At 45.6% G+C, this 18,568-nt stretch overlaps 3 protein-coding genes across 6 annotated transcripts; 1 reads left to right on the top strand and 2 right to left on the bottom strand.

The window, feature by feature from the left end:
* Positions 1–392: 392 nt before the first annotated feature.
* Positions 393–6,036, top strand: LOC147128766 (C1q-related factor-like). Its single transcript, XM_086016812.1, has 2 exons — positions 393–1,156; positions 4,432–6,036. Exons 1-2 carry the CDS (start codon positions 536–538, stop codon positions 4,609–4,611), a joined length of 801 nt encoding a protein of 266 aa, XP_085872938.1. The 5' UTR covers positions 393–535; the 3' UTR covers positions 4,612–6,036.
* dcakd (dephospho-CoA kinase domain containing) lies at positions 4,026–14,824 on the bottom strand. Of its 2 annotated transcripts, none has more exons than XM_086016815.1 (5): positions 14,543–14,824; positions 13,939–14,013; positions 13,532–13,735; positions 13,262–13,349; positions 4,026–12,379 (listed from the first exon to the last, which is right to left on the bottom strand). In XM_086016815.1, the coding sequence occupies exons 2-5, from the start codon at positions 13,991–13,993 to the stop codon at positions 12,094–12,096; spliced, it is 633 nt and encodes a 210-aa protein (XP_085872941.1). In that variant the 5' UTR covers positions 13,994–14,013; positions 14,543–14,824; the 3' UTR covers positions 4,026–12,093. The 2 variants fall into 2 exon arrangements, with proteins under 2 accessions (XP_085872941.1, XP_085872939.1); XM_086016813.1 differs by having other exon boundaries at positions 10,744–12,379; positions 13,939–14,053.
* A 381-nt stretch (positions 14,825–15,205) lies between these two features.
* pus3 (pseudouridylate synthase 3) lies at positions 15,206–17,669 on the bottom strand. Of its 3 annotated transcripts, none has more exons than XM_086016853.1 (7): positions 17,341–17,669; positions 16,890–17,262; positions 16,552–16,817; positions 16,197–16,380; positions 15,964–16,073; positions 15,676–15,848; positions 15,206–15,591 (listed from the first exon to the last, which is right to left on the bottom strand). In XM_086016853.1, the coding sequence occupies exons 1-7, from the start codon at positions 17,484–17,486 to the stop codon at positions 15,323–15,325; spliced, it is 1,521 nt and encodes a 506-aa protein (XP_085872979.1). In that variant the 5' UTR covers positions 17,487–17,669; the 3' UTR covers positions 15,206–15,322. The 3 variants fall into 3 exon arrangements, with proteins under 3 accessions (XP_085872979.1, XP_085872982.1, XP_085872980.1); XM_086016856.1 differs by having other exon boundaries at positions 15,206–15,564; positions 15,669–15,848; positions 17,341–17,668; XM_086016854.1 differs by having other exon boundaries at positions 15,206–15,564; positions 17,341–17,667.
* Between the last annotated feature and the right edge of the window lie 899 nt (positions 17,670–18,568).

The raw sequence follows: 18,568 nt of genomic DNA on the forward strand, positions 1-18,568 counted from the left end.
TTGAGTAAAAGCAAAGAAGAAAAACATGATTTGCTTTAACGTGGAAACCAGCAATTAAAAAAAAAAAATCATTTCACCAAATTCACAACAAAAGGGCTGAGATGTATGCTTTTGCAGTCGAACCATTGACCCGTTGACTTATCTGGTCATCCTTTTGCCGTTGTTTACTACCCGAGGACCAGGAGAGCGGAGCAGATACTTCTGCCGTCCCCAAGGAGAAAGTGCTCTCCTCAGCCCTGACTCAGAGTCGGTGTGTGCATGTTGCTTCCTCTCGCTCGCTCGTTCGCTCGCTCCTCCTCCTCCTCCTCCTCCTCACTCGCTCGCTCGCTCGCTCTCCTTCGGCTCCCTCGCTTGTCACTCAATCCTTGGCCAGCTCTCACCATCTTTCGGAATAATATCCTCCTCGCGTTCTTGCCGGTGGACGCCGCCACCCGCAGTCACCATTCCCACTCCGGAGAGCTCCACGCTGGCAGCCCAGCCCCTTCCCCGGCTGAGCATCGGGCGCAAGACCCTGGTGGCGGCCGCCGTGGGGGTCATGCTGCTGCTGGTCCTGGTGGTGCTCATCCCCGTGCTGGTCAGCTCCGTCGGAGGGGGGGAGGACGGCGGCGGCGGCGGCGGCAGGTTCGAGATGCTGGGCACCTGTCGCATGGTGTGCGACCCCTTCCCCACGGCGGAGGAGCCGGTCACCGCCGGGCAACAGGTGGACGACCGAGCCGACACGAGCGAGCGCGGCGTCGAGCCGCCGCCGCCCACTTTCGCCGCTCACGCCTCGCAGGGCAGACCCGGACGCCCTGGCAAGCCGGGACCCCCGGGGCCCCCCGGGGAGCCGGGCCCACCGGGACCCAAGGGACCGCCCGGGGACGGCGTGGACGTGGTCCGCACCGGGATTCTGGGCTTAGGGGGTACGGGCTCGGTGAGCACGGCCATCTACAACACCACGCCCAGGGTGGCTTTTTACGCGGGGCTCCGCAACCCGCAGGAAGGCTACGACGTCCTGCGCTTCGACGACGTGGTGACCAACATCGGGGGCAACTACGACGGTGCCACGGGCAAGTTCACCTGCAAGATCCCCGGCACCTACTTCTTCATCTACAACGTTCTGATGAGGGGGGGAGACGGCACCAGCATGTGGGCTGACCTGCTGAAGAACGGTCTGGTGGGTAACCCTGACGAGCTTTTCATGAGGTCACGGCGGCCGGAAAAAGCTCAGGTGGCACCTTTTAGAAAGCAACAAGTCAAGTGAGCGATTGTGAAAACGCTAACTGATGTCAATGACGACTTTAGTCTTCTTCTCAAAAGCTGTAGGCTCATCAATGGAGAGCGGTCATTGCGCGCCCACTGAAGCATTTTGAAGAGCTCTAAAATTCTGTCGTTATCAACCAGCGTGCTTGTGGCAAATGATCCACTCTCAATTTCAGGGTCCGCCATTTGTTTCGCCACAAGTTTCATTTTCCATCCAACTCCATCCATTTTCCCATCCACTTGTCCTCACTCCCTTATTCGCTGAGCATCATATCTAATGGATAAGTGTTACTTTGGCACCATCTGGTGGCATGTTGGTGCAAAGCAACTATGTTGAACTGAGGGGAGGAGCTTCCTTTAATCGGGCCTGGTTTAATAGAACAAGTGCAGTGCTGCCATCTTGTGGCATGCGTAGGCGGTGACAAAGCATTTTTGGAGTGAGCGTCAATTACTCGCAGCGGGCTCACCTTCTGATTGGCTGACGAGCGGCCAGTCCTGGATGCGGGTGTCTCTCGCCCCAAAGTCAACTGAGATCGGCTCCAGCACACCCAAACCCAAATGAGGATGACGGATGGCTCTGAAAATGATTCATTTACTGGATAACAAATACTGTACTCTTGTTCATCTATCCAACCGAGCGACATATAGTGACAGGCAGAACAATGACATGCTCTTCCACTAGATGGCGCAACAACCAGTTCACCCGTTTTACCACCTGTTGCTGTTCAAGAAGAGCTTTGTGTCCAACTAAGCCAGCTCAGATATCACACAAAGTCTATTTGAGACGAGGTCGTCATTATTTCGGTGCACGAAAATAAAGTCGAGTATGCGGCCGCCTTCCTGCACGTGTGCGCGACTGGAGCAAGCGCGGTCACTCGTGACCTGATGAGATGGGGAAACGCCACATCACGCAGCGCTGTGACGCCACCAGCCCACACGGGCGAGTCGTGCGTTCATGTGTGTCGTGATCTCGGTTCGAGGCCGCAAAAGCGACGACGCGCCGTGGCAGGCCGCCAGATTGCGTACGCCGGGGAAAGCGAGCCGAGCGAGAGCCGCAACCCCGTCGCGCGTCAAACCGTCGCCCCCCCCCCGGGTCTTGGCAAACAAGTTCAAAGCGCTCTGAAATACAAAATACAAACTTTTCCGCCGCCGTGACGTCCGCGCGCGTCGGGTTTATCGGCCGGCCGGCCCGGGCCAGGCGGCGCTGGCGTGAAAACGAGGGATTGGTTCCGCTCACGCAGGATTTGCTAATGTCTCGGAGGCCTCAGGTGACGACGCTGATCAAACGCCACGGAAATCGCAACTGAAACGCAAACGTGATGGAGGTCCAGATATAATGTGCAACCTCAAGTAAGACTTGTTTACCAACCTTTACTGCGCCAAAGCACAAGCTATATTCACGCATATATACTGAAATACGTGTACTTTATCAAAACATACACGACTGACATAATTCAGTAGAATGAAACACTTTTTGTCTCACAGTTTCAACTGAATGTCCAATGTGCTTCTGTCTGATGCGGCCACCTGGGGGCAGTATAAGACATAGAAGGATATATTGTTCATTGAGACATCCCAGCTCATCAGTACAGCACTAAAATTAGTTGACTAGTCGACTGAAAATGACATCACAACTGCTCGCAAAGGCCCAATCACGGCTCCGATTCAGAAAACAGCTCAGCCGTGATTGGTCTTTGTGAGCAGTTGTGATGTCATCTTCAGTGGACAGGAATGACAAAATGGCCGCCCACTGAGATGGCTAAAAACGGGTGGTTTTGCTGCGTAACTCATATTCCACAAAGGCAATGTTCATCAGAATGGCGCGTTTCAACGAGTGGGCCTGCTGGAAACGTATTTTTGAAAAAAAAAAGGGTTTGGGTTGAATTCCACTTTAAAGGGTTCGAGCATCGTAACACAGACATGAAGCTGGCTGACTGAAAGAATAAGCTACGTGGTTGTTTTAAATTTGAGTTTTATGTTAAGTTTGACAGTAAATGCCAGAAATAGGATCATTTCCCTCGTCCAGTGGTTGGGTAAAGTCGAAATAAACACTGATAGTATCAATTTGACGTGCTTTTCATATTTGGGTGACCTGAGAGGGTTTAAATATTAGGATGACCTCTCAGTATAGCAAGGCTACATTTTTGTACAACGCCAAACTTGCCAGATGCGTCCTGAGCGTCCGAGGCCAGCCGCTTGCCACTTGTCAAAAGTTTTCCGGGGGAATTTGAATGCCCTCTCGCCCTTTGGTGTCCTCATGACGCGCATGGGACGTGGCACTCCAGTCGTGGTGCTTTCATACGCTGCGTGCAGACGGTCACTGATGATGAAAGTGCGCCATTTGAAAAAGAAATAAATAAGTAAAGAGGGAGGGAGGGAGGGAGGGAGGGGTTGGGGTTATCGTTGGCAGCACTGCGCATCCTCTCAGGCGGGGTGAGTCAAGCCGAAGCTTTACACTTGAGTCACCGCGTTCTTGTATCCGGCACACTCTTAAGAACACACACAGAGGATTCCTCGCATCAGCACATGGTTGTTGTTTTTTTTTTGTCTGCAAAACAGAGGTTTCAAATGTTGATACAGTGAAAACCTTGAGTTGAATTAATTCCGTGGCTGGCTAGGAATGTGAAACATTCGGATCTCAAATTTACTTTGCCCGTTGAAATGAATGGAAAGGCAATTCATCCGTTCCCTTTGCATGCTTTTTAAGCAGCGAAATACGACTGTAAACTCATTTACTGTGTAAAAGCTACACGGTAATAACAGACTAGAAGTTTTTCCTTAACTGTAATTTGTTTCCACTTGACTTTTACTGTTTTGCGTTGAAAATCTGCATGAAAAAAAAAAAACGAAAAATGAAGGCACGAAACAGCAAAAACGTTCCCTCTGCTAGAAGATAAGCACGTGAAATGATGGTGTCCGCATGTTGCGAAGTTCTCTGTCATCATCTCTGAGAGTGAGTCAAGGTCAAATTTTTGTGGATCAAATTTGTTATTCCATGTTTGGACATCAAATGTTAAGAGACGCTGGGTTTGTTGCCGCCATCTAGTGGTGAAGCTCAAGAGAGCAGGTTAGAGGTAAGTCCAACTCTTGCTCACAACGCCAAGCAAGCCAACAGACGCCGTCGGGCAGTCAAGCCCGTCGAGTAATTTGGCCCACTTTGCTGTCATTTGTGCGTTTTGTGTATTTCAGGTCCGGGCTAGCGCCATCGCTCAGGACCAGGACCAGAGTTACGACTACGCCAGCAACAGCGTCATCGTGCACTTGGACGCGGGCGACGAGGTGTACATCAAGCTGGACGGGGGCAAGGCGCACGGCGGCAACAGCAACAAGTACAGCACCTTCTCGGGCTTCATCCTGTACGCCGACTGACGAGCGCCGCTTGCCGACTTTGGCGCAAAACCGGGCCCCCCGTTGCCCGAAGCTGCGGATCGGCTCTTAGCGGTCTACCTCTTTTATCCGTGCGTCGTCTCGGGGCTGCGTTTTTGCGCTGAGGTGCCGCCATGATTCTCAAGAGGCGCCGCCCGATCACGTGTTTCTTGCTGTTCTTTGCTTTATTAGTAGTCGTTGGATAAGCTGTTGTGTCCTTTGGAAGACTTTTAATTCAGCCGCCTAGATGAGATTGATTTGGAAGACAATAAACGTACAGCGCTCTTTTGCCAAGTCGAGATTTGCTACACGCAACTCCGCCCATCGGTTGATTTTTTTGGGGTGGATTTGGTGAAAAACTTGTGCCGATTCCCTTTTTCTGTCCTCTTTCTGAAATGCCCAAAATTACCACAAGATGGTGCCAAAGCCCTGTCTAATAGAAAAAGTAGTGCTTTGGCACATCAGCGTAGCATTTTTGTGCCAAGGAATTACGGTGCACATACGCTATTGCTGGCCAAGTTGTCTTTGCCTGGATGCCACAAGAGAGCGGGAAAGGACTACTTTTGCCTAAACAAAGCTCCTCAACTCACTTCAAATGTCTCCTTGCCAGACAATCGTGTTATTCCTTTGGCCAGAGTATAAAAAAAAGAACCATAATTGTTTTTTTGATTCAGTGAATTTGCAAATGTCAAACCGCAAATATGCATGGGTTCGCTGTATGTTCAGGTGTGGGGAGGAGCTTCTACTAGACAAGCCGATGCCCGGATAGAAAAGTAGTACTTTGGCACCACCGTCTAGCAAATAGCAGCAATCCGTGTAAATATTTGTTTAAACCAGAAACAAACCTTGATCCTCAAACACTTCAAAGCAGTATCATTTCAGACTCATCTCACGTTAAATTAAAAAGCATTTGGCTGACAATTCGATTTTGAAAATAAATGTGTATAATTTCCACTAACAACCCAGGCTAAACTTAGCTCCTCCCTACAAACAAATACGATCATCTCTCAGGCGAGACGTCCTTGAAAATAATTTTTACTTTCAGGATTTGGCACCATCTTGTGATGTCATGAAAGGGCAGAACCCCCCCCCAAAAAAGAAAAAAAATATGCGGCTTTTTCAATGAATAATGGGAAGAAATGCAATGGTGAATTGTGAATAGTCAGGGTTTCACTGTACACTATCAAATATATTTTCTCAATCTGAGTAGTGCACATGCATCCCAGTGTGTCTGTTGAAAAACCTTTTCAAACTGTGGTGATTCTTTCATGTGATGTGCTCGCAGTTACCATGTTGCATGCAAAAATCCACCAGTCGTCCGACAATGTCAAAACACAAACAACATGTGTTCACACTTGCTTGATGTTCAGTGGATACCACAACTTTTTTTTTTTTTTTTTTTTTCCATTAAAGAAAAAAGTTTCAGCAGTTTCTTGCCTTTTTCCTTCAATGCAGAGATTCCGGAATTGTGATTTGAAAAAAAGTTCAATTGAGTTTTGGGCTTATATCATGGAAAAGATAAGCGATTAAATGCTTCATATCATATCAATATTTGCATTTGGAAGTCATGTAAAAGGTAAATGGAATACAGAGTGCACTCATCTACACCATCGGGTGCCCAAAGGGCGGCACAAAGCCTCACACTCACCCACAGTAGGGGTTCGCAAACGTTTGACACAAAAAACGAATACATTTGACATTAGTGAAAGCCTGTTTGAACATTGAACACAGTGCTGACAAATAATTAAATTAAAACGTATCGTGCATATTTGAAATAAAAACTATGCCTAAATAAAAGTAAAAAAAACAGCATTTAAATGCAGTCGTATTTTACTAAAAAGTTCAAAACAACTGAACAATATGACGGCATTGATTTTTCTTTGTGTACCACTAGAGGGAGCCAGTTTACCTGAGAATGAGTAGTTAACCAAAATCCGACGACAATATTTATTTTACTTGAGCATGTAGTCGGTTTTAAATCGGAGATCATTAATTTTTTTCTCGAGCTGTATGTTCCGAAATTGGTTGCTTTTGAACGCGTACCCCAGGTTTCAAAGAAACAGTCCTTTCCGTAAATTCAACGACATCAAAAGTTTGCCAAGTCGGGCGTTCGGGACACGTCATGACAAAGCTACGATCTGTACAACGTCATCCGGGGGGCGAATCAGCGACAAGACGGCTGCTTCCGGACAACAACTGTAAGATCTGATTCACTTCCCCTGAAGTCATCTTCAGTATTACGAACATCTCAAGTGCTACTGAGCTTCTAAAACTCAATGCCAAGTTGTGGTGTCAAAAGGTTACAGTGGAAAACGGTAGCCGGTGAGTGTTCAGTGTCAACCCCCCACCCCCTCCCCAAATAAAGCCAGCAAAGTCGCTGCAAAAAAAAAAAAAAAAGGGCGGCGACTGGATTGCTTTGCAGTGTCAGAGCATCAATGTTATTTAATGCCTTGCAGACGGACAGCTCACTTCCTCCAGACACAATTAAAAGTGAGTGACCGTGCCTCGGCAGAGGTCAGCCGAGCCACGGGGGGAGGCCGAGAAGCTCGCTTGCTCTCGGGCGCCATGAGAGCATCGTCAAATTAGAGACTTCATGTCACAATGTCAAAGACGAGCGTCCCCAAGGCGCAGCGACAACGCGGCCGCTCTCGTCCTGACAGCAATCCTCGCCCTCATAACGCTGCAAAAAGTGCGCCAAAAGTCGACGGGACAGGCTTGGGAAAAAAAAAAAGCTGCTTTTGCGGAATAATACTGTTTTGATTGACACTATGCAGACACAAACCCATTTTGCATCAAGTGACTCAAGGATGATGCTGAAAAAGGCATCGGATGGAGAAATTGCACTTTCGGTCCGGCTTTTGCGTCAAAACAGGAAGAAGTCCACAAAGTGGCCGCTTCCCTTGCTTCAGTAGGCCACATGAATTGATGTGACGGGCCGGATCTGGCCCCCGGGCCTCGAGTTTGACACCCGTGATATAGATGGATGGCGAAGGCTTTTCCAGATAATCCCCACGGCAATCGCGCAAAGATGCGCGAGTGTTCGGGCCGACCTGCAGCCACACCAGTCGGGCTTCTGCCTCCTCACCACCATCAAGCCCGGCTTTTGTTTCGGCGTTGCCACCCCGCAATTAACTTAGCGAGTTGCGTCCCAATTAGAGACGGCTAAATGCCTCGGCTAAATGAGCCCCGTGCCTCCCACGCCGACTTCCGACAACTGCCCTTGCACTTGGAAACGCTGACACTGAACAAGCAGTGAACACATCACCGATTGACTTGCGACGAGAAGCAAGCCGAGTAACGTTAGCATCGGACGTGTGGAAAAAAAAAAAAAAAAATCTGCAAAACTTGGAAGAGTTTTGACTGAACGATGAATTCTGCCTAGCAACAAGTAGAAAAATAAAACCATTTCTTTGGAATCAAGGCCGATGTGCCTAACAGCTAGCAAAAATGGTATTCGAATTACGATATTTGCCGCTTCTATATGCTTTTTGTGTGCTTTAGTGTGTTGAATTAGGCGTTTCAAAACTCAATAATCTAAATATGTATACAAAAAATAATTTCTCCCAATAAATGATCAAATTAAAAACAATTTAAACATCTAAAATTAAATAATTCTCATAAACCTGCATAGGAATGAATTTGAGCGAATAAACAATAATATAAATTAAAAATGCTTCATTAAACAATCAATACAATTAATTTGATGGGAGAAATACAACATATTTGAAAAAGCAATTTAAGTAATTCAAATGAAAAATAATCTCATTTAGTGGTGGTCTGACCATTGGCCACACTTTGTGATCAACTGATTTTCGTGGAAAAGAATATGATCAGCATATATCGATCAATGCCTTTCATTGCCGATCACAGAAAACGATCACCCGCAGGTCAGAGTGTGACGGACCAAACCGGTGACTGAAATTAGGGTATCTAATCCACGTGTTCGGTATTGGAATCAGCATCGGCCGATCTCACACACGGAGAATCGATATCGGAACTGGCGGCATAAAACCCCGATTGGAGAACCTCTAATCTCATTACCCGCACCGAAATTAATTTGATCAAATCAATTAATAGTATACAAAGAAAATCAATATTTAAAAAAAAGAAAATTAATACAGTCCAAAAAAAGAACAATCAAACGTATTCTTCATTTTCCTCATGGGATTAATAATAATAAAAAAGCTATTGTTCTTGAAAAGCCACAGGAGATGGGGTGAGCTAGCACGCTAACAATTCCCAGCCCTATACGTGTAACTCTTTGTGGTCATGCGACTTTGCAGCCAACGGAGAGCAAATAGAGCAGAAAGTTTGCTGGGGCAATAGGAAAGGGCCGAGAGGCTGGCGGTGGGCTTACATGTGTGCACCCAAGCACAGCACTTGGCGCTCCTTGGGAGAACGTGACAGAGTACGCCGCTTGCCGCGTCCGGGGGAACAAGTCCAGTGTGTCAGTGACTCAACACCAGTGGCCCTCCGCGCTCCGCTCGTGGCCCCCCCACCCCCGACTGAGGCGGGCCTAACGCGCGCCGACAGGTTGAGTCATGCGGCCGGGCTTGCTCTGCTGGCGCGTTGCCTGTCTCTTCACCTCAGCCCGCGTCGGCGGGATGCGGCATGACAACGCGCTACGGAGGCGCTGGCCGCCCTACGCCGGCCTCGGCCTGGCGTGACGCCGGACGCCACAGTTCAAGATGGCTGACCGCGGGGGGCCGCTTAACGCTAGCCGTCGGTGTCCGGACGCATTTGCCAGCCGCGGCACGGAGGGCGCGCTGTCGGCTTTTCCGCCTTCTGACTTTTATACTTTCATAGAATAGTTATGCGGCGAGTTTGGGATGCTGGCGGTACATATCCATGATGTCAATATGAGGGTCACGACAAACGGCTATGTGTGTATCCACCACTAAATGGCTCTTAAAAAAAAAAAAAAAGCTCACTCAACAAGGCACACTCATGAGGAGGGAAACAGCTAAAAGATGCTGGATAGGGGCCCTCGAGGACCGCAGTTGGTCACCCGTGATTTAGAGTCTTGAATGAAGTGCACATGCTTTTTGGATCGGGGGAGCTGGAGCTGTGACAAACCCAGTCAAACCTAATACAATACAATACAATTTTATTTATATAGCCTCAACGGATAATAAGAGCTGTCACCCAACATGTTTTTCCATTACGCCGCTCAAAAAATAATTGGCGCTCATGTGTAGAACAATAGCAATTTCATTCCACAATGAAGTCATCATGAGCATTTTGCTTGCTTTCTGATCAGCCACGGCGGCAGTTTTTTTTTTTTTAAATTTGGCTTTAGCGCTAGCCCAGCTTGGCCTTGCCTGATGGTTGGTGGGCGCGCGGTGATGAAAAAGCGCTCCCGACGGACGAGACTCTGCGGGCGCCCGCAGGTGGGCTGAGCGCGACGATGAGCAGATTACAGACGCCCGCTGTCGGGAAACCGTGAGCAGGTGGCGACGGCCGCCGCAACGCTTTTAGGACCATCAACCTTCTTGGCTTGATTAAAGCTACAATTAGTATTCCGACAGGGTCGTTCCCTCGGGAGCTTTCGCACATGCTGCTTCAGATAAAGTCCAAGCTTGCAAAATGTGGCCTTCCCGACGCGGACCGGTTAAAAGACAAACGGCTGCCCGGGGGCGCACTGGAAACGGGTTTGAGGCGTTTGAGGCAAATGGGATGTTTCAGGTTATCGGTGCAAGACGCGCGCAACAGTGCACCTTGCATTTAAAGTCTCATTTCCTCCAATGAAAAAAAGAGAGAATAAAATATTGACAAAAATGTGAGGGCTGTACTCACTTTTGTGTGCATGACTACTTCGGCCACCTCTGGTGTTGATCCATACGACAACAGTCGCGCTGCACGCGCTCTTGTGCTGCTGTACGTTTTGAAACGCACTCCCCCGCCACCCATCACTCCGCATTAGTGACTCGGTGGCTTGGAGGGCCGCGGGCCGAGCGGCCTTGCATCGGCGAGGGCCATGACATCATCGCGTTTGCCCGCGTTCCTCAATCCGCCTGTCCGCGGCTCTTGATGCTCCTCTTCTGTCCAAGAAAGTCTTCCATGACACTCAACTCCCGCCCATTTGCCGATTCACCTACTCAAGTGCCGGCAGAGAGTCAGGAATTGGTCGTCAGAAACTGTTTGATTTGGTTTATGTGAAGCGTCTTGGTTTTACAAAGAGTGTTTACAGAGGGCAAGGGAGGTGGGGGTAGTGCAAGAAAGAAGAAAAAGTGTAAGAAAATACAGTCAAGTTGCTTAAGTCACTCACCTCACCGTCTCAAGTGGATTGTCAAATACATTCGTTGTGGTAACATTTATGTCGCCTTAATGTCCTCTGTGCGCGGGGGAAAACATCACTCAAATGTCTTTCTGCGTTTGCAAATTGGTGGAACTTAGTATACGGTATTTTAAACGTATCTGGAAGCTTCTTTGACTGTCTGAACCTTCATGTTTCAGTAAAAGCAACACAAATTGCACGTGGAGGTATTGTAAATTGCCTACGTCAGTGCAAGTTGAACCAATGTGTTGGTCAAGTGTCCTCGCAAGAAATTAGTAGGAAATTGTACAAAATAAAGCATGGCAGCACACCTACGTATATTAAGCATTCGCAAATTTACTGACTTTTTGTGTGTGGGGGGAAGGGGATCAATCCTCCGTTATTACATTTTGTTTCGCTTTTTACCCAATCCCCCAACATATTCAACTTTTCCCCCTATATTTTTAAAATTCATATCAATCAAAAGCGACCAAGTCTTTTTTTTTTCCTAACCTTTCTGCCAAAATCATTGACATTTTTTGATATTTACCGGTAAAAGTGTTAAAAAGCAAGTTGAAAATCACCCTTTAATTAACAGTTTGAGTTTTATAAAAAAAACGGTTTATTGCCTGTCAAGTGCGAAATTAAATAACCAATTCTGGTTCTGTGCCAATTGTGGTACAGAACTAAAATTGTGACACTGACTGAGCCACATCATTTGGTGGTTTGATGATGAAATGCTGCCGTCATTGTGCAATGGAATCGCTTTGGGTGCTATCTTTAATTGTGTGTGTGGTTTTCCTTTTTTCTGATGGTGATTCCCATTATTTGTAATGGACAAAAATTGCCCTGAAATGGGACCGAATAGAAGGGCATCCCGGGATTGGCGATTCCACCGTGTGTTAATAAATAAATTGTCATCGTCCAATTAAAAACACATCCTTGTATCCTGAAAATGTTTGTTTTTTCTCCATACCAAAAATTTCAGAATTTTGGAAGGGGAACAAAAAGACTTTGCATTGGATAGCAACCATGGAATTGTCCGAAAATGCATTTCATTAAGTAAAAGTCAGTTGCCGACTAATTAAAGTGCATGTTTTGTAAGAAATCCTACTAAATCCTGGTGAGAATGTGGCTCCAATGACTAACCTCACAGTTAGCCGCCTGGTTGCCTGCCTGCCTGCCTGCCATCCTTCCTTTCACACCACTTTGCCGCCGTCCGCCTTCCGTTAGGACAAAAGCATCTTGGCGGCGTAGAGCAGCATCCCGCCCAGGCCGGCGGCGGCGGCCACAGCCAGAACCCGCACCAGCAGGAAGTCCATGGAGTCCTCCAGCTTGGTGTGCAGCCGCAGGACCTGCCGGTGGGTGTCCTCGCGCGCGCTCGAGTTCTCGATGACGTGGCTGGCCAGGCCGCGCTTCTCGTTGAGCGGCATCTGCGCCGCCAGACGCTGCTCGGCCTCCTCCGCCGTCAGGCCGTCCCGCTGCATCAGGCGCGCCAGCTGAGTGGCCGGATCGCTGCGAGGGGAAAAAGAAAAAACAAAAGGAATGACCGCATTATTAACCCTTACAGACGGTTCAATTTCCATGCACATGCAATATAATACTTTATGATCGGGGTGAATTTTGAAGACAAGAACAGCCTCACAATAATTGAGAAACAATAAACTTTATTTTGGGACATCACACAAGTGGCAAATATGTAGGGAAATGTATATCTAATCCAAACACTTTCATTTGGAAATATTAAGCATTTTGAGTGCATTTTGTGTGCCCAAATTTTACAAAGTTAATTTTATAAATTCTAATGAATTTCAGATTAATTAAATTGTAAATATATATATATATATATATATATATATATATATATATATATATATATATATATATATATATATATATATATATATATATATATATATATAGCCAGTTTATACTATATTTCACTTTTTGAGATTAAATCCATTAAAAAGTAACATTTAAAAAATAAATTCATAATCTACACTTTTTTAACCTCGACAAAAAAAAAAAATATTAATGTCATGTAATTAATTTTCGATAAATTTTCAATATGTGAGATTTATATTTTGTAAATTATAGGGAGAGTAATCATCTTTAATTATAAACTAATTACAGTATATTGGACCTATTTATTAATCATTTCATGGCCAATTTACATGTTATGATTTTTTTTTATTGACTTCATTAAATTAGTAGAAGTTAACTTAAAGTCCTGATTTCAGAATTTTAAAATTTACAACGTGAATTAAATGATCATTAAACTTGCTAAATGTAATTAAAATATATTGAACCATTTAATTGTTTCACAGTTTTATAATTAACTTAATTCTTATTTGTTTGATGAACGCTTTTCATCAAGAATGGCACAGGACGCCTTACCAGTAAACAACAACAATGTGGTTGAGAAACTGCGTGAGCTTCCTGGTTTCAAAGAGAAGAGGCACGTCCAGCACAACGTAGCGATAGCCTAGGATTAAAAAAAAAGGGCACATCTTGATCCAACAAATAATTAATACACTTAGGAAAGCACGGACACACAAAATGGCCATCCACTCACATACCAAGAAAAATTACAAAAAGTACACTCTCCTCACTGTTGATGTTTTTTGGTGTTTGATTTTTTTTTTTTTGTATTAAATCAAGTGTTACCTCTGAGGAAGTAGAAAACGATCTGTTTGAGCATCTCCTTATGGATCTCCGGGTGCGTGATGGAGTTGAGCAGCTTGCGCTTCTCCTTGTCGGCGAAGACGAGGCGGCCCAGCTTCTGCCGATCGATCTCGCCATTCTCCAGGAGTACCTCGCGCCCAAAGTGGAAGACGATGCTTGAGTGGGCGGGTGAGCGGGGCTCCACCACTGCGTTCATTAAAAAAAAAAAAAAAAAGTGTTTGTGGTCTGGGGTAAATTTCTGGTCCAATATATTTTCCCTAAAAATATGCTATCTATATAAAGAGCCAAACTTCAATTTTGTCAAGTCCAGGTTTATTCCCATAAATTCACAGGGAAAGTTTCCAACTTAGAACAGGATTTTTGGAACCCAACTACTGATGCCAAATTACCTTTCCGGGCCACGACATCTACGTCGATGATGGGGCAGCCAAGCTCGCGCAGCATCGATGACACTGTGCTTTTGCCTGAGGCGATACCTCCCGTCAGACCCACCAAAAACATCGTCTAAAAAAATCAACAAAAACATGAAATAAAAACTGCAATGGAAATTAAACATGGTTAAGGCTCAGCCAGCAGTATGTACACGGGTGTTTCTTGAACCTTTATTGAACTATTTTATAAAGATGGTACTGGTTATACCTGTACCTTATGCCATCTAGTGGAGGAGCTTTTAATTGTTCTGCCTGTCACTTTAGGTCGTTGACATAGATAGATGAGCAAGAAAGTGGAGTCATTCATCCGGATGTTCGCTGAGCTGAAGTTAGCAACACTTCTCTGGCATCATGAAACAATTTTTTCACATGGTTATTAAAACACTTTGAACAAATAGTTCTACTTCTTGCATAGATGTGCCATTTCACCAGCTGACCCTAGTTGTAGCTAGTCTCGACTTAATTTGAGGCCAACATACACTAACACAGATTGTTAATCGCTTGAAATGACGTAGTAAGTGCTTTAATTAACAACAACAAATTATTTTAATGGTTTCCTTACCTCGAAATTGTCAGCTGCTCCTTAAACGAAGACGAATGGACACTTGGATACCCGGACTTCAAGCTAAGGCTAACAAGCTAAATGTCGATGATAGCGTCAAAACGGCCGCAAACGGACCAACGGAAGAAGCCATCGTCCCCCTTAACGCGTCTCGACAACTTCACACTCGCCCACAATCGGTATCGGTCGATGTTATTTGTCAAAATGTCAGCGTTAAGCCTCTTGAGGTCAAATACATGCTAAGAACCGGATGTTGGCGATCGATGTGTCTTCTCAAAATAGCTCCGGTATTCCAACTAAATGGTTCCGCATACTCCTAGTAGATTGAAAAGGCGGATTTACTGTACATGAACATCTTTTAAGCAATACAAAATAAAGTTTGAATAGATAATAGAAGCAATTAAATCCGTAATAAAAATACAATTATTTCCATTCATGCAAAGAGCTGTATTTTGAATCGCGATGTATCAACATAAATCACTTCCGGTTTTGATATCGATTCCGCACACATTGTCCTTAACATTATTATTATTATTGTTGTACTTCTTTGCGTCAATGGGAAATGTATCTCTAACTGCATATTTGTGTTGCTAGTAAAGTGTCTCCCCAACAACAAGCTGCCATGTTATATTTTTCTCCGCATCTAACAGAGGAGCTACAACCTCAGTTGATTCAGGTGTTTATTTCACAGAAACACACACTTTTTCTGAAAATAAAATAAAATAAAAAAATAAAAGTAAAACTTCAACAACAAAAAATATACAGTATTTTAAAACATTTCTATTCAGGACTTGCGTTGGACACCTCAGAGACAACAGGTGACTTTTGGGAATATTTGGACCGCTTCCCTTTGTGAACACTTTCTCCGCCGCCGTCACCCTCTTCCCGCTCAAGCCGGCCTCTTTTGACAAAGTGCTCGATGCGTGACTCCAGGCTCTCGCAGAGCGGACGCTCCAGCAAGGGCCGGTACCTCTTCTGGCGGCTGCCTTCCACCAGCAAGCATAGGCCAGACGACACCCCGCCTGGCAATGAAGAGGTTGGGCGAGCAGCTTGAACCATACGTACAGTTACTTGCATCCATTCATATTCATCTTTGTGAATTAAAACGTCACGGACGGCTACGGACTTCTCACCCGTGGCCTCCAAGCCTCGAATCATGTCGCGCAGGACGTGAGCCTTGACTGTGCTCTGCGTCCAGTGTTGCTGCAGAGAAGAAAGGGCGAGACTCAGATCCTCGGCCTCCCGCTTCCAGCTCAGGCCGTCAAAGTGGCAGTCATACAGGACCAGCGGGTAGTCCACCGCCATGCTGGATGGGAGGTGAAAAAGATCGTTTTTCTCCAATAGCCAGGTGACATGTAAAGCTGAATGAATAAACGCTAGACAGATGGATGGCTAGCTAGATAACAACGTGTTGAAGTCACCTGTATTGCGGCTTCCTGGGATTATTGTGAACATCAAGAAGGGTATGTATAATTTCTGGCGCTTCCAACTTCTGTCCAATCAGTAGTAGCACAGCCATCATGCAGCGAACCTTAAACGTCACGACAAAGACCTTTAGGGGTAACCAACATTTGAACACTCCTAAAGGTAAAACACATTTAAGAAGAAAACTTTTACTTTGGAGAAACCACTGCTTTTGTACATGTTTGGGTACCTGGTGGTAGAGAAAGGCAAGTCCTTGAATCTCAAACACAAACAAGTCATGCGGGTCCGTGCTGTCGGCACTTTGGGGGTCCGCCGGCTTGACCGTCGCCGATAAAACGGTCCTCTCAAACTGCAGGACACCGTTGCCTACGTCCATCTTGCACAGGTTACGGAAGTCATGGGTGCCTTCGTACCTGATGGTGAGGTTATAAAGATTCATTGTTCCTTTGTGCTTTCAAATGTTCTGCCTGTTGCTAGATGAATCAAGATACATTGTGTGTAAGCGACAAAGTCTGTTGGACTCCAACTTCAGTTGGCCATTTTTCCATGTCGTTTCCACCTGATTGAGGGTGTTTTCATCCCACCTTTTCGCAGCGTCCGCCATTGCTACCACATCCAAGGAGCCTCTCGGAAAGTAGTAGTGGTACGTGCGGGACTGGCAATCGAAGCGCGCGCTGAAGCCCTCAGCGGCAGGGGCCCAGTCTAAAATCCGAATGTCCTGAGGGAGGACTCTGTTCAGCATCTTCACGTAGGGAAGCTCCGAGGTGGCGGTGGCGTCTTTTTGGGCGTTTTCAGGAAGCGAAACGCCCAATCCGGAATACTGCGTGGAGCGTAGGTCGATTGTTATCACCTGTCCAGGAGGGAGGAGAGGACAAAGAAGAGGATGTGAAAACCCCAAAACTTAGCAAAGTGTTGAACTCACCTGGGCGAAGGCGCTGACACCTTTGTCTGTGCGTCCGCACCGGTGATAGTTGGAGCTCTGGCGGTCCTGGATGAGGCGCGTCTTGAGGAGGGCTTCGAAGAGCCTGGCTTCCACCGTGTTGTCCGTATTCTCCTGGACGGCGAAGCCCTGGTAGGCCCATCCCAGGTAGGCCAGACGCAAAGCAACGTGGCGGCGAGGGTGTGCAGAGAAGTCAAACGGCCGTTCCTTGCCTGCTTTCTTCCCTTTTTTACCATTTGTCTTCTCGTTAATGGGAGATGGACTGGTCTCCATGTGGTTTCCATTCAGCTGGGACTTGAGCTTCTCCAGTTCCCCCTCAAGCTCCTTTATCCTCTGGATTAAGGTCTCAGACATCCTGCGACGAAATGGACGAATAAAAATGAATAATAACAATGAAAAGTTCAGGCAATGATGGTACCGCCGGGCTACGTACCTCCTACTAAAACAACCTTTCGTTAGTAATACGGTTCCACTTTTTTTTACCCACGTAATAGCTAATATTGCAATAAAACTGGCGTTTAGCTTTACTTTTGACGTCCAAATAGTTGACAAGCGTGCATATTTTTGTGTTTTACCCATCCGACTTTCGTAGGTATTGCCGTATTTGCGCACGCGCTTACTTTACAGCTAAACTTTACGTCTAATCCTAGCGATTTACGGTATTCAGTCACTTCCGGAGCAGAGGTTAACTGGGAAATGCAGTCCATGACGCAAAAGACGCGAATAGACCCAAACGTTAGCAGCTAATGCTAAAAACCTTCTACAATGCAAATTCATGTACATTTATAGACCATAGTATGTGTAATCGAACATATGTAAATTCAAACTACATGGTGACATAATTAGTTTCTAATTATGTTAATGTTAGCTGCAGGTGTGAGCAAGGCACGACCTGCTTAATTTTTAATTAAGGAACATTATCAAGAGACCTGTAATATTTGTTGAAATAATATTAACGATTTCCAAATCAAATAGGTTGGATTAGAATGTATGTACTGTGAACCCTTGTGAAAATCCCCTCTAAAACTTATTCATTGCCCATATTAATAGTTTAAAACCAAAACATACCCCAACTTTGACCCCAAAATGCTCTCTTCAATATTAATTGCTTTCAGACGACTTGTCTTCACACAGGAAGCCCAAAACTGAGATTCCTGAGCCTGAGACAGCCGTGCTAACCATGTCACAATATTCAGAGGTAATCAACCCCCAAGTCATGTCCTGACACAACCTTTAAATAATATTTCAGAAAATAAATTTTGAAGAAATAAGCAAAAGGTTGTAAGTAACTGGCAGCAAGTAAATAGTACGTATCGAAAAAAGGTTATTTCTTGCTCCTTAAAAAAAAATCTAATTAATTCTAGTCTCCATCACCTGGAGCCATGATAAGGTTTTATTATCGTGGATGCCACCTGTAGCATCTCAAATGTCAAAAGTGTTTCTCTCTGCCATACGTTAATCACGTAACATCAGGGTATAATTCTTTTAAATTGTGATTTATTCATGGGACGCTACAACTTTTTGTTTATTTTTAAATTCTCCTCATTCTACGACTTTATGTACTTAGTATATAGAGATGGGCAATAAAATCCCTGATTTTGCTCACAGAGATTCAATTTCAAATTTTTGAATCAACTTTTTACCCCTTTGCTGATCATAAA

The sequence above is a fragment of the Filicampus tigris genome, chromosome 19, assembly GCF_054856515.1.
Source record: "Filicampus tigris isolate MCC_2025a chromosome 19, RoL_Ftig_1.0, whole genome shotgun sequence".
In the NCBI taxonomy this organism is placed as follows: Eukaryota; Metazoa; Chordata; class Actinopteri; order Syngnathiformes; family Syngnathidae; genus Filicampus; species Filicampus tigris.